The sequence below is a fragment of the Symphalangus syndactylus genome, chromosome 4, assembly GCF_028878055.3.
Source record: "Symphalangus syndactylus isolate Jambi chromosome 4, NHGRI_mSymSyn1-v2.1_pri, whole genome shotgun sequence".
Lineage (NCBI taxonomy): Eukaryota > Metazoa > Chordata > Mammalia > Primates > Hylobatidae > Symphalangus > Symphalangus syndactylus.
The window spans coordinates 114,720,873-114,736,329 of record NC_072426.2 but is presented as its reverse complement, the minus strand read 5'-3'; the positions used below and the strand labels follow the sequence as shown (position 1 = coordinate 114,736,329).

At 35.7% G+C, this 15,457-nt stretch overlaps 1 protein-coding gene across 6 annotated transcripts; it reads right to left on the bottom strand.

The window, feature by feature from the left end:
• Positions 1 to 234: 234 nt before the first annotated feature.
• ZNF330 (zinc finger protein 330) lies at positions 235 to 14,302 on the bottom strand. 6 transcript variants are annotated; one of them, XM_063638212.1, is made up of 10 exons: positions 14,284 to 14,302; positions 12,455 to 12,580; positions 10,440 to 10,459; positions 10,269 to 10,339; positions 8,108 to 8,187; positions 5,255 to 5,381; positions 4,685 to 4,789; positions 3,464 to 3,510; positions 2,299 to 2,416; positions 235 to 1,224 (listed from the first exon to the last, which is right to left on the bottom strand). In XM_063638212.1, the coding sequence occupies exons 2-10, from the start codon at positions 12,572 to 12,574 to the stop codon at positions 950 to 952; spliced, it is 963 nt and encodes a 320-aa protein (XP_063494282.1). In that variant the 5' UTR covers positions 12,575 to 12,580; positions 14,284 to 14,302; the 3' UTR covers positions 235 to 949. The 6 variants fall into 6 exon arrangements, with proteins under 6 accessions (XP_063494282.1, XP_055131958.1, XP_055131961.1 ...); XM_055275983.2 differs by lacking the exon at positions 14,284 to 14,302 and adding an exon at positions 13,864 to 14,050; XM_055275986.2 differs by lacking the exon at positions 14,284 to 14,302 and adding an exon at positions 13,833 to 14,049.
• Between the last annotated feature and the right edge of the window lie 1,155 nt (positions 14,303 to 15,457).

Genomic DNA, 15,457 nt, shown 5'->3' with positions numbered 1-15,457 from the left:
ATCCAATCCCTATTAACTGCCAGTGTAAGTTGTAACAACTGGGACTTGTGACAGGACTGTCCTCCACCTATCATCAATGATGGGGTCTGCGCTGCTTATCTTTAAGTGTATACCACACTCTCTATTACCTATTTGCATATGTGTGAAAACTGAAGCAGTTTGGAAAAAAATTAGAATGCTTTCCAAAACAAACTGAAAATACAGAACAAGAAATTAAATATAATGTCAAAAGTATTTAAGTGAAATAATAGATTTATTCAAAGAGAAATAAAATGTCCTGGGTAAAGCTTCTGTAATAATACTATTTCTGATACTGTATCTCTGAAAAATGGCTAACTAGTCACCTTATCAATACATTTAAGGCATCAATAATAGGTACCACTGAGGACATACATTGTGAAGAAAGAGAAGAATAAGTCAAATACTAAAACATACTTATCATGACAACTCAAGGTGACATGAATATTTAATGAAAATTTAGAATATAACAACATATGACTCTCATTCTGTGGACATAAAAGGAAAAATACAGTAATTCATTTTACTCATTACATTTTACAAAATCAGACAAATGAACGAAGCAGTATTTTTTAATAAAAACAGTAATTTAATTTCAAACAAATATATTACCATCCTATTCCTTTATCCTGTATATATGTATCTAATTGGCAAAACATACTACTTTACTGAAATCTGTAACAATCCAATCCATGATACTTCAATTGCTTCGCTCAATAAACATCTTAAATTTGAAACTCATTTTTCTTATGCCATAAGCCTGATTATCAGTTCTATAAAAATTCTACACCCTATTGCTTGGCCCATTAAGTGTAACTAGTCTTCTGCACAAGGCTAAGCGGCTAAGGTACTTTTGAACAACCACACACAATTCATCAAGCACACACACTCACTCCTGCTCCTCTCACACACGGCCACCAGAGCAGCTCCCCTAGTTCTCTTGTTCCTCATAGTGAGCATAGCCACTAGCATAGGTCCTTCCTAAATTCAAATTAGTAAACAAATCTGATGACTCTGTGTCTGAATCCTTTCTGCCTTCATCTTCTTCCTCTTCATCATCCTCTGCTTCATACTCATCCTCCTCCTCATCGTGGTAGCTGGTATCACCATACTTATCAGATGAAAGGTTCTTCCAATAAGCATCATACCCAGAAGCTCCATCTCCCTCTTCACCTCCAGTCTGCCTGCCAAATTTCAGGGAGCGTGCTATAGAAGACAGACAAGTACAAGGCATTTTGTTAATTCCAGTTCTCTATATTCTCATCTTCCTCTATAAAATTTCATGAATTTCATTGGCTGCTTCAATCCCAAATGAAAAAATAGGTCATATTTTCCTAATTTTTTCACCTAAGTCTATATACACACCATAAAAAATAAAAATTACAGTGTCATTTCATTAAATCTAGAAAACAATTAGACCAACAGACCACTCCAAAGGTATTAAGGCATGTTTAAAACGAAAATACCTTCCGTTTGGCCAGTGACAGTTTATTTTCAAATCACATAAATCACAGAATACAGTTGATTTCGTATCAGTACATTTTTCTTAAGACAGCTATTTTACAATACAGATGCCCTTAAAAACAAAGCCTGTCATTTCTTCTGCCTTAGTAGTGACACAAAGTTCAGTGCAGAAGATCAGCAAAATCATCAGTCTCACCTCACCATGCAACTACATCTATGATTAAACAAAGCAGTCAGTCACTTAGAATTATGGTTCTATTCTGATATGTTTGGTTATGAGCCAAACTTCTCTTTAACAAAATTGGGAGCTGCATTACTATAAGCATGCTTATTCCTTCACAAAAAAAGTTACATAAAAACCATAAAATAATTTCCTATAGTACTGCTATATTACATAAATAAACATAGGTGCTCAAATACCACACACCTAAGATAGCTTCAGAGTGAATTTGACTTCTAAGTACTTAAGATTACCACCACTTTAATATTAAGGAATTATAGCAACTCAACTATTTAACAAGGAAGCCTCAACAAAAATAAAAAAATAAAAAAAATCACTCTTTATCTTAAATTTCAGTATTTGCTGTCATTAACTAAGGCAAATACCAAATATCAAAATGAATATTGGTATATTTAAGTAAAACTGAAAAACTTTACCCACATATTTTCCTAAGCTGTAAAATTCCACTTGCTTAAAAGAACACATTCATCTTTTCAAATAAGAGGCAATAAGAAAAATAGACCAAAAAAAAGAAAGATAAACTTTGTCTAAGTATGAAAGCAAAAATCACTCCCTTAGTATTTTAAGGGCCTTACTTGACATGCTAAGGTCCTTAGTCTCCTGAGTTTCATGCCCACATTTAGGACAAGGAGGCTGTTTTCCTTTTTCTTGCTTAAACACTTTGCTCCTTGTATGATCATCACAGAAACAAGCCTATACAGGAGAAGCAAAATAAAGTAAATAAATAAAAATGTAAAAATATACAAAAAGATAGTATTCAGTGTTTTAAAGATATTAGCTTTGTTAAGGCAGTGAGATTAAGAATTTTGTTGGGACCAGTCACACTTTTTATTTCATTTTCTTAACAGAAATGGTTTTTGTCAGGACCCTTCTGAACAATGATCTAACAAAAGGCAGACTAACTATATTGAGTATGACATGTAAGTACATTTAGCCATTCACAAATATTTCAGTACTCATCAGGTCCCTGATGAAATGAAATAATGGTGAACAGCCTATTTACTCTCACATAGTGTATGGTCTAACTAGGGTTGGAGACAGTGAAAAGGCAATTACAAGACACCGAGCACTGAAGGGGAAGTGCAGAAGGAAGGGCACTAAAGCAGACATGGGATTTGGGAAGGGCATCTTAGAGACACAAAGTCTTAATCGCCATATGAAGAATGGGAAGGCAATAGGGTAAGCCAAGATGGAAAAGTATTCCAGACAAAGAAAACAGCACAGATAATGCCTGAACATCATTTGGTAAAACTAAAACAGTTAGAAGATAAATAAGACATAGGGTGAGGAATATAAGAACTAGAGAAACGCTTCTGAGAGGAAGGGCATTGGCTGCATCTGTTTAGTAATCTTTGACGAACAAATGCTAGAGACTAGGCCTAACGACACACAAAAAAATTTGGAAATCTTTACCCAAACTCTTCTAAGCAGGTACATTTTGACATTCATTAAAATAGACTCTCATCATCTTGGTCAGAATGTTCTCCACTACAAACACAGAGCCAGGATTCCAGAGAAATGTGCACTAGTCGCAACTCTACTACAAAGTGACTGGATGACCATTGGAAAGTCATGTAAGCTTTCTCAACTTCAATTCCACAGTCTCAAAAATAAAAGCATTAGACTATATAATTTTAAGGTCCCTTATAAATTAATTATAGCTGCATATAATCCAAGGACTGGTGGAGGGGTATAGAAATTAAAAACAAAATCTAAAAAGAAAAAAATGCATTGGTATACCTTACAACGGAGACATGAGTGCTGACCAAGCCGATTGCATGAAACACCTGTGGGAAATAGATTAATTTTAAAATCCCATTATTTGGTTCTTAGAATTTTCTTTTGTCTTTTATCAAATCACTAAAAGCTTGCAATGGAAATATAGCCTTATAGACAGCTGCCTGTCTTTTGGGTTCAAATGCTATAAAACACACAAAGCTCCCATGCTGCAAATAAAATAATTAAATTTATTATTATACATTCTGCAAAAGGCAACGAAAGGCTCAAAAATGCTATATACTTCAAGATGCTCTTTTAATCTTTGAGAATTTTATATATAAATATTACAAGAATTATATACACATGCATACACATTGTGTGTCTATGTGTGTGTAGTATGTATGTTGTATGTATATCACAGAGATGACTTATCTACTTTAAATTTATAAATAAGTATAATAATTAGGATTTCATACCAGAACAAGAACCAAATTAAAGGAGGAGAATACCTGGGGAATTTCAGTCTTTTTCCTATAATAGTAACTACTATTTAAAAAGGGCTTTTTAAATGCCAAGTACCACATACTATTGTTTTATATGGTGTCTCATTTCAATGAACCTTCCAAGAAAGAAACTATGTGTAAAGATGATACTATTACCCAGTCAGCAATGCTGGCTCTCAACTGGAAAATACGTGAGAATTTTGTGTATAGGTTAAATACAGGTGCCTGGCACCCACCACGGACTTAAAAGGTGGAATCTCCAGGGATGAGGCCTGGACATCTACATTATTTTTAAAACATCCACAGGTATTTTTGATATACAGTCCTGTCTAAGAATCACTAGAACCAACTAGCAGAAACAAACAGGGTGGTATCTCTTACGGGAGGGCATTTGGAAATGGGAAGGAAGAAGGGTGAGGTTTGGTTTTCCATAATAATTTGAAGGTAAAAATGTCATGTGGTACTCTGAACCACGAAAGGTATAAGTCCTGCAATGCCTAATCAAATCAAGCCTACAAAATGAAGAACTGGCCCAACCAATATGCCACTGGCATCCCTGCTGAAAAATTTACAACTATATTCTGACTGTTTTGTTTTCTAGAAACAGAAAATAAAGACTGAGTTAAATTACAGTTCATGAGAAGCAGTATAAAAAAACTTGATTCCTTTTTCATTAAGATTAATACTTATACTATTCAGAATCTTGGGTATAAAGAACATCTAATATTTAAAAACTTACATTTAAATGTTTCTGCCTCTAAAACCTGGCAGCTGGCTTGATGCTCAAATTGATCATCTTCACAGAGAAAGTTATGGCAAAAAGAACAACTGAATATTCTGCCTCCTATTGGATTAAAAAAACACAAATGTAATTAAGATAAACTTTAATTTAAAAAAACTCGTATCTATAATACTGCTTAGAAGAGATGGTAAGTTACTTTGGAGATACACCAAAATTGTTCAGCCATTTTTATTCTGATAAAAGCTAAAATGAAAACTGTTGAAGTCCTTGAAACTGAACTGAAACTGAAAAAAGGGGGCTCTTACTCTCCACTAGCTACCCATATAACACTCACAACACTCAGAGACTACCTGCTCCACCACAACTTCCCTCCATGTTTGGGTAAACAATACTAGCATTGACAATAACTGACAGTATAGATCCCTTCTCTAACTACACTGATAATCAAAACAGTACCAGTAGTTAGGATTGACAGTATCCTGAAAAAATCTCGAAAACAGCATTCAAAATGTTTCAAAGTCAACCTTCACCTATAACAAAGCTCATTACTTGTGTCTAATGACTCACCATGGTCCCACACGCCTCGTTCACATTCAACACACTCAGCATCGGTGAGAGGGCAGGCACAGGCATGTGTACTGAGACATTTCCTACCATGGCAAACCCAAGCTTCACAGAAGTCACATATTGCACCCTGTAACCAAGGAACAAGAATACATAATCATTATCACCTGACCACCTGCAACCATTGTTTAACCATGGCAACCATCAAAATTGTATACATTTAGCAATTTATCAACCCTCAATGATAGTAGGCAGCTTCATTTAAACATTTTACTACTCACTCTAAGCCAAAAATAAAAAGGGTTCTCTGAAAAACAACTTAACAGTTATCCACGATATACAAAACTTGGTTACATATCAAAAGAAAAAAAGGTAAACTGTACACTTACCCTAATATTATTTAATTAAGCCAAAGAGATGGAAGTATTTTCCTCAAAATGAATTTAATTCAAATAAAGTTTGAAGGAACCAACAGTTTAAGCTTTCTTGTCTATAATAATTCCTGTAACTAAATTAAATTTTTAAATACTACCATTTCTGATTTTTAAAATACCTTCTTATCTATATAAAATAATTGCATAGCTTTTCTAGAATTACTGAGAAATATGAAACTTCTGCCAGCTTCTTTTTTTCTCTTATGACAACTTATGTTTTAATAATAATTACACTTCTTTGTGGAAAAAATTTAAAGTAAAATATATGGAACTAAAATACAGGGTAAGATTCTCCAATTCTGTATCAAGAGAAGACAATAACAACATGTTTCAATAAAACATTGACACCTATCGAATATTAAAAGCTAGAAAGAATCTTAAGGGAGTAGGATCAGACAAACTTTCCTTTATAAAGGAAAAGCATGGGGCCCAAGACTAAATCCAAGTCCCAGAGTTGGATTACAGGTGAGGTGAGATTTAAAGCCAGGATTTCAGAATCTGAATTCAGTATTCTATTATTCAAGGCTCTGAAACAAATGTAGCAAACAACAAATAGGAAGAATGTTTTTTGACTTGCAAAAATGGGTTATCAGTATAGCTAGCAAATCATCAACTATATCTCTTGGATCAGCCAGGCTTCTTGCAAAAAAGAGATGGTACTCTCAAACTAGGTAATCTAGAAGAGTTTTAATAGAGATAATTTGCAGAGGACAGGGAAGTTCTTAGGACAAACAGGAGAGGACTACCTGGCCATATAGAGAGAACGGTGGTCCTTAGACAAAGGATAAAACCAAACCAGGATAACCTGGTAGGGAGTGAGATGAAGGAATAAACACCCAGATCTTATTCTCCTGCTATTCTCAGGGGGAATCTGGGGAGGCAAATAGAATATATCCAGAAAATCACTTTTCTAGAATTTACAACTAATGATATATGACTCTACTTAAATGTTTTCTTTATGTAAGAAGAAATTATTCACATTCAAAAAACACAGTGATTTTAAAAAATGAATCTGGCTGAACTTAAGCTACCAAGGAAGACTGAAAGTGTTTTTGAATGGAGATAACTTGACAATCCTATACTTAAAATAAAGAGCAATTCACAAGATGATAATTCTCGCTCCTTGCTTCTATAATATATGCACATATGAAATATATCATAGGTCTCCCTCATAATAGAAGTTTACATGTTCTTGGAAATTTACCATAAATAAAATATTCCATTTGACATAAATATAGTATCATTTTCCTCATGGACTAAAATTTGAACAAAATTTTATTTGAACATAAAATCATACTACAATACAGTAAAACTGGTTAACTCATATTTAAAAGGAAAACATGTTTCAGGAAAAAGAGCAAAATACATCACATAATCCAATTGGTTTTATTATTCAAAAAGCTGAATTTACTTAAAAAAATCCTGTATGTAATGAAGAGGTATGTTAAATATATACACTTTTTTGAAATGTAAAGTTTTAAAGAACACTATTATCCTAGGTTCGTTTGGAACTAAGTTGCTTATTTAACCAAAGGCTTAAACGTTGGTTAAGCAGGGCTTTCGATACACTAAATACTGTTTTGTGAAGTCTGGTTAAGAGATACTAGAAACATATCACTGAGTATATACCCAAAGGATTATAAATCATGCTGCTATAAAGATACATGCACACGTATGTTTATTGAGGCACTATTCACAATAGCAAAGACTTGGAACCAACCCAAATGTCCAACAATGATAGACTGGATTAAGAAAATGTGGCACATATACACCATGGAATACTATGCAGCCATAAAAAATGATGAGTTCATGTCCTTTGTAGGGACATGGATGAAGCTGGAAACCATCATTCTCAGCAAACTATCGCAAGGACAAAAAACCAAACACCGCATGTTCTCACTCATAGGTGGGAACTGAACAACGAGAACACATGGACACAGGAAGAGGGACATCATACACCACACATCGGGGACTGTTGTGGGGTGGGGGGAGGGATAGCATTAGGAGATATACCTAATGCTAAATGACGAATTAATGGGTGCAGCACACCAACATGGCACATGTATACATATGTAACAAACCTGCACGTTGTGCACATGTACCCTAAAACTTAAAGTATAATAATAATAATAAAATAAAAATAAAAAATAAAAGGTACCACTAAGAAATGAAATTCTGTTTAGATCAGCATGAAAAGTTTCCATGCCTTGTATGTTTCCTAATAAGAAAGAAAGAAGCCGCTAGAAACAAGTGGGTACTAAGGGAAAATCATACAAAAAGCATGCCACTGATAATCCAGATAACTACAGATTGATTGAAACAAGGGACAAAGCAATGATATTTAGAAAAAAAAACCACTGATCAGAATGACATTTTCTTATCCTTGAAAACGTACTAGTCTAAGAGATAATAAGAAGCTTACCACCATCGCAAGGCCAGTACTGTATACACCAGCATGCTTTATGACACAGTCTGAAGACTTCATCATGCACTTTGTTTTCCCTAATGAAGAAAAACATTTGCACTGTTAGTCTTGCAAAGGAATACATACCAGTACTCACGAATTCCTCCTTTTATCCAGCCCAAGTTCCTGAGGAAATAATTTAAAACTAATGAAACCAAATCAGTATTTACTGCTTACATAACTAAAAAGAGAAAATGGATATAATTTAGACTTCATTACTCGAATCACTTTTCAGATTACACATTTACTAATAAATCTGTAAAATGAACTATACAATAATATATATGCTAATTTGTTTGTACTAAATCAGAAATTGCAGGTTATGCCTTGTAATCTAATGATCATTTTAACAGTTTAAAAACTTATCAATCTTCAGATTATTCAAAACAATTTTAAAGGAATGCTTTTTATAATAAATTTTTTCATTTTATAATTCACAATAAAAACTGTGGTTTGAAGTTATTTCTTTCCACAGAATATCTCAAACCAAACCAAATAATGATTATGTAACTTATCAAGTTAATGTAATTTTATCCAAACATAAAAATTTACAACAAAGCCCCCAGTTAAACATTTTCCCAACAAAATTTTGAAATACTGCCCAAATAAGCACAATAAACAATACGGTGATACAGCTACAAATCACCACACGGCCACTAAACCTCTGATCTAGAAGCAAATTAAATTACCAACTCAAAACACTATCAGGAAATTTGCTTATCAGATATTACGTGAGAATTAATGATGACATTAATCATCCATCTGAGACTCCACAAAATGGAACACAAAAGAAACAATTTTCCATTATCTTGATTTCCTAAGGAACAAAGTTAGTAGGAAATGGGAAGAGAAACTGGAAATGAGAGGCAGCAGCTACTCAACTGTTCCATGTCCAACACTAAGAATCAGTAAATGAGAAATGTATCCATCTAACAACACTACAAAATTTAAGCCCAGAGACACTGAAAATACGGGTAAGTCTAGCAAGAACTTACCTCTTAATCTTCCACAAACTCTATTTCCTCACTCTACATTCATTACTTTTTGCAAAACAAGGCTATAAAAACTACCATATGAGTGTTCCATATGGGCCAGTTTTCTCTTTTTCATTAATTGTAGAATTGAAAAGATATCTTCTTTGAAAGCTAGAACTACACTAGAAATATTCAGGGATATACCCCTAAACACTACTAACTTTCTGGAATATTATTACATATAAACACATTTAAATGAGCATATTCCAAATTGTTCTACCTGAAATTATTATTATTATCTCATAAATAAAAGCAATTCTTGTTCATCAAAAGTTGGAGGGATGTAAATCTAGAGTAATAAAGTTAATTGGGTTTCTTTGTTGCAAGTCTTCAGAACTTCTAACATAAATATATAACAGAAATCTCCCAGATGAGAATGAGAGAAGGATGCATGCAGTATTTCTCAAACGTATATCCATATATATTTTTCAAGAAATATCCATTAATATTTCAGGAAGTCTGTGGAAGACTATTTGGGAAACACCCATCTTGCTAACATTTAGTTTTATTTTGTGTAATCATTTTGGGGTACAAGTCTCCACCTATACTTAAAAACTGGGCACATGACTTAGGAACTCTATTTCAATCACTTGGGAACACATGTGAGGAAACTCATGAATCATATGGTAAGCATCAAACACAAAAACTACTGATCACAAAATAAGTACCAGGTAAATGTGGAATAAAATTATTCCCAATGGTCTAACACACTGCAGGTAATATCAGCAGGAATCAAAATGTAGATAAGTAAACAAACAGATACTGACAAGACTAAGGTAGTATAACTAAAAGTTCAGGATCACCAAATGTTATGTCTGAAATCTGATCTTTCATTGTTTAAAAAAACTTATTGGTAACCTGTATCTAAATTGTACCTTAATTATTTTCCAGCATTACATCAAAGAGACAAAACCAACGCTTGATAGTTTTTTGGTAGGCAAAATCACACGTTTTGTTACTTTGTTAATGGTCATAACATTATAAACAATTGTAAGCACTGTAACCAATAGCAACAAACCCACCCAAGTTCAAATTGTTGAACTACCAGTTGATAAAAAGCATGTCCTTAATTATTACATACTTACCACACTGTGCACAAATTGGTAACTTCTGTACAGAATTACAAAAGTAGCAAAATGCTCTATTCTTCTGCCGCCTTGTCACGTAAAATAAAATTTTAAAATATGGTCAATGTCAGATAAAAGGTCAGAGGGACAATTTTATTAAAGGTAGATAGAAAAAGAAGTAAAATTTACCTCTGACACTTGTCACATTCCTGTAATATATAAAAATATCACATTAATTTTTCTGCTGACTGAAAACTGCAAATTTACTTGTATTATAAAGAATAACCTGCTTTTCAGGTTAAAATTTAAGTGACACTACACCAAAGCCCCAACTCCACCCACTACACAAGCACCTACCCATGCTTAAATAACAAAGGTATGCAAGAGAGAGATACTCCAGGTATATGATTGCCGGAAGAAGTGGCATTATCACAAAGGAGGCTAAATACATTGGTAGTTTGTTTTTCAATTGTAAGGAATAAAATACCACAGAGTGAACACAAGAACTATCCTTTTGATAGTTAAGCACATTCTAAGCCTTATGAAACGTTAAGCACATATTATTCCAAATGAAGTGGGTGACCCTTAAAATAATGCATTTATCTAAGGCACCGTTCCAAAGAGAATACAAAATAATAAAGTTCACAGAAAATCCAGATTCCTAAACATGGTTTTAAAAGCTCTCCACAATCTGGCCCCTAACCACTTTCCAAACCTTGTTGGCCTATTCTTTTTAGACTCAAGTCACTAATGGTCAGCCATTCCCCAAATATGTCTTATATTCTCTCTTCTCCATGTCTTTACTTATTCTAATACTTTTCCCTGAAAAGTGCCTCCTACCTGTTGAAAGTTCTGGTGAAAATCCCACCTCCTCTGTGAACTGTACCCCTTCCATACAGTCAACTTTATCACCTCTTAGCCCTAATAAATACATTGCACTTCCAAACTCCAGCTGTCATTATATATATTTAGGCATGCCAGTCATTTATTGTTTTGTCTGCCCAGAACCTCTCTTCCCTGGAAAGGACTCTTAAACACAGAAGAGAGCCTCACTGTCACATCTGTGCTATGTAATCTGGCCTCCCCCAACCAACCCCAATAAATGTTAGCCCTGGGACAGGCACTGGGTGAAGTCCAGCCTTTCAGAGTTCTTTCCTTCTCTGAGGAACAGTATGTGATGTGAGACATGCAAGCTACCTGTAACTATGAAACCCAACAAATGGAGTAAGACAATATGAAAAAATGGAACTAATAAGGAAGAAGGAACAAAAGCAAAAGATAGAACTCCAAGTTGTTTCAGGTTCCAATTGTCCCTGAGTCCCAGGTATATCCTTCCCCTTCCCAGCAGTATGAGTTTTTCCATTATCCATTCAATAAACTATTTTTCCCTAAGATTAATTTAAGTTAGATTTCTGTCATTTATAAACAAACAAATCCTAATATACAACATAACTGAGCTATAAACTTCTGGAAATAGGGACCATGTAATTCATCTATGTATCACCACCCATAGTGTCTGAAATAATACCTGGCACAGAGTAGATGCACAATAAACGTTTGCTAAATTAAGCTACATTAAACAATTCATGTATGTTTGACAAAACAAAAGGAGAAGGAAAAAACAGGAACAGTAGGAAAAGAAAAACATAGAAATGAGTGGAAATAGGGAGAACTGGAATAACTCTACAGTCAATGAAAGGAAAGAGGTAATGACGACCTAATTGTTTGCTTTTTCACATATTTCAAAAAGCATATTTCAAAAGCAGCAACCATTCAAAGCAGCCCAGAAATTATCAGGACTAACCCACTTAGCACAGGCAGATAAGGTAATAGAACAGGAAGCCAACAGATGTTAAGTAGGAAGTTCAGAAAAGAGAAATGAAAGAATTGCTAAGAAAATATGAAAACCCAATAAGACTAAGGCATTAAAGAAACTGGAAAATAAAGTTTCTATTATCTATTCTTGTCCAATATCTACCTTTATCAGCAACAGTATGTAAAGTAATATGCTAAGTTTTACAAATAATATAAAATCCAACAATCACTGCTACTCAGTGAAATCAACAGACGTGCCAGAGATACTAAATTCAGCAACAAAATATATGCAAAAACACTGTCTTCACTAAAATTTTATTCAGGTGTACTTCAGATAAAATAGTATATAGTTTTTTCAACTACCAACTGATATCAAAAAAAGCTGATACCATTGAGGCATTACATGGATGTTTAGCTAAATCTATAGTGCTTCTTGATGCTCTTAGTTGTTTTTCACGTTCTCGGCGGTTCTCAGCCTTCTTCCTCGCACCAGTCTTTTTTTTAGGCATTTTCCCCTATTTTGACACAAGAGAACAGAAAAGATATAATTGACTGACTGCATTTACTATTTTAATAAACTAAGAAATAGTATAACAAAGTGTCCTTATTCTTGTTAAATGTTAAACTCTATCCTTTTGATAGTTAAACACATTCTAAGCCTTATGAAACGTTAAGCACATATTATTCCAAATGAAGCGGGTGACCCTTAACGCATTTATTGACACTAACGATTCTAAAAATGTAAACGTCAAAAAAATTAATCCTAAAAGACAAACTAGTTTTCTTTCCCCACTAAGAAAAGTTTCTCCAATGATAAAGTATTCTGCACCTCATTAAAACAAATGAATCATGTATCATTAGCAAAAAAAAAAAAAAAAAAGCATTATTTACCCAGTTTATATCACTTTTTTGAGCTATATATTCAGAAGACCTGACGCTGCCAACACCTTAAGTATAACAAGTCTAATTTTTCCTATGTAATATGTAAGCAAAACATCTAACAGTCAACAAATAACACTATTAACTACAAAGTCAAAACATTCTGAAGATATTTAAGGTATTAGTTGCTTTGACTCTTTAACAAATGCTCTTCCCTCTACACGCAGTGAGCATGTAATTTTAACGGGGTTCAAATTTACGTTTAAGAGTATGTTTAATTTTCATCATTTAGTTGAAATACAAGATTTTTCTAAACTGAAGTTTTCTGAACTGAATGCTCAAATTAAAAAAAAAAAAAAAAAAAAAAAAAAAAAAAAAACAGGTGGTAAGCAGTACGGTAGCAACTGAAAAATAGCCAGATTTAATAGGTGGTTACTTCGGTAACGTAACGCCCAGACCACTAAGGCACCACTCCAATATGTAAAATGACAAAATCTAGAGGGCGTGCTGCCCTGGCCAAAGAACCTCAGAAAATAATCACGAGGTGATCATGCGGATTAACTTTCTGCGTCCCCAGAGATATCCTTTGAATCCTCTGATAAAGTTAAATTTCATTTTTTTTTCCTCCAGTTTGTTCTGCACGCTCAAAAGAGTGAATCTTCTTCTCAGCCTTATATGGGTTCAAGCCCTTTTCCGGTAACATTCCAACTTCTTGCGTGCACTGCGCGTGTCACCAAGTGAGGAAACAGGCACGGGGCACTGCGGATTTAGGAGTCCAGCCTGGAGCTGGAGGACCCAGTGGGGTGGAGGGGCGTCCAGGGGAGAAGCGGCGGAGGTGCCAGGCGGCTCGGGGACCCGCAACCATCACCCGCCCGCGGGACACCCTACCTCGTGCGCGCTCCGGGCAAACCTCGCTCACTTTCGCCGGGAGACCGGACTCACTCAGGGAGCCGAGGGACAGGGAATGGCGTGAGGCCCACCCGCGACAGCAGTAAATCCAAGTCGTGGACCAGGACTCCGGGAAAGAAAGTACTAACAGCCAGGGAGGCTGACAGCCGGTTCCAGACGCTAGGAGACGGACCGGACGTCCTTTTACGACAGCAGCGTCCTTACGGCTGACGCCACAGGACGGGACCCGCCCACCTCTGTTCGCTCCGCCCCTTCCCCGCCCACTCTTGCGGGGGCTAATGCCCCATTCCTAAGCAGAGGATCTGCAAGAAAAGGAAGGGAATGCGAGGAAAAATAGGGAAGCAGAAGGAGGGAAAGCAGGGGAAGGCCCCCTCAGTTTTACTTTTTTAGAAAAAGGAGAAATCTAAAAGGAAGAGGAAAATGAACTCACAGACTTGGTACTGGATCAATTGACTCAAACAGCAAATTCATGCTTAATTCTGTTGGAAACCTTTTCCCACCTCTACATCTTCCGTGCCTCACATCCCACCTTGTCTTGATTGCTGTGCAAACTGTGCGTTCAGTTGCCTGATGAACTTCCGTACTAGCCTCCTGTCTCTTATTTCTGTTATGCCGTCTGGACTCCATTCCTTTGTGAACAAATCATCCCACATTCTCTACCTCTAATGTGTGCTCTGCCTGCTTTTAACTCAAACCTGATGATCCTCCCCCTGCATCAGAATCTCCTTCCGATCAAGCACCTCGACCTTTGCATAGCCGACCAAGCTGGGTTTCCTAATCTCTTTTGGAGCTCTGCCGCACTTAGGATTCAGTACCAGGCCTATTCCTGTGCTTTTCCTGCCCTCCCCCTGCAGGAGATAAAAGCCTCTTTGTTTGCTACCAAAGAGGCCTTCTGGAATTTACTCTTAGATTTTGATAGGCAACTAACCACTCTCAGCTTTTTGCTATTTTCAAAGAATCAATTTTACTTAGCAAGAACAGTCAATGCCACTGTCATTAAGGTTACTATTTCCCTCATAGTTCTCAAATGCCTGATACATTTTACCTACTCGTATATAACCTTACATTAGAATACCACCCCAGTTCATTACTGATGAAAGTTTTAACTATTACACTGTTACCTTGTGCCGAGGTCTGTCTGTCCTATACCTACCACCCAGGGGGTCCTCATTGATAGTCACATGGCCTATGATTCAAATCATAAATCCCATCTTAGCCTACTATCTTGAACCACTCCTGACACCAACTGTTTTAGGTTGGCTTCCCCAGGAAGCATACTCTGAGTCAGAGAAGAGTATAATGAGTATGTTAGGGAATGCTTTGGGGAACAACATCTGCAGAAGAAATGGAAGCAGGATTGAGCAGAGGGAAGAGTTGACTTGCAGTGAAGTCTCAGTGAAGACCTCGTTTCGAATCTGGGATATCCCTTCAGAGTTGTCTTGAGTTAGGGGAAGTGGGCTGGGCCTTTATACACCTATGACATTTAGTCACTGGATGAACGCTGCCAAAGGAGAAGAGTGCAACCTTGGGTTAAAGGACTCCCGAAGAGGGCCAAGAGCTGGATTGTGTTGGCTTGCTGCACTCTCAGCAGCTCAAGAAATAAG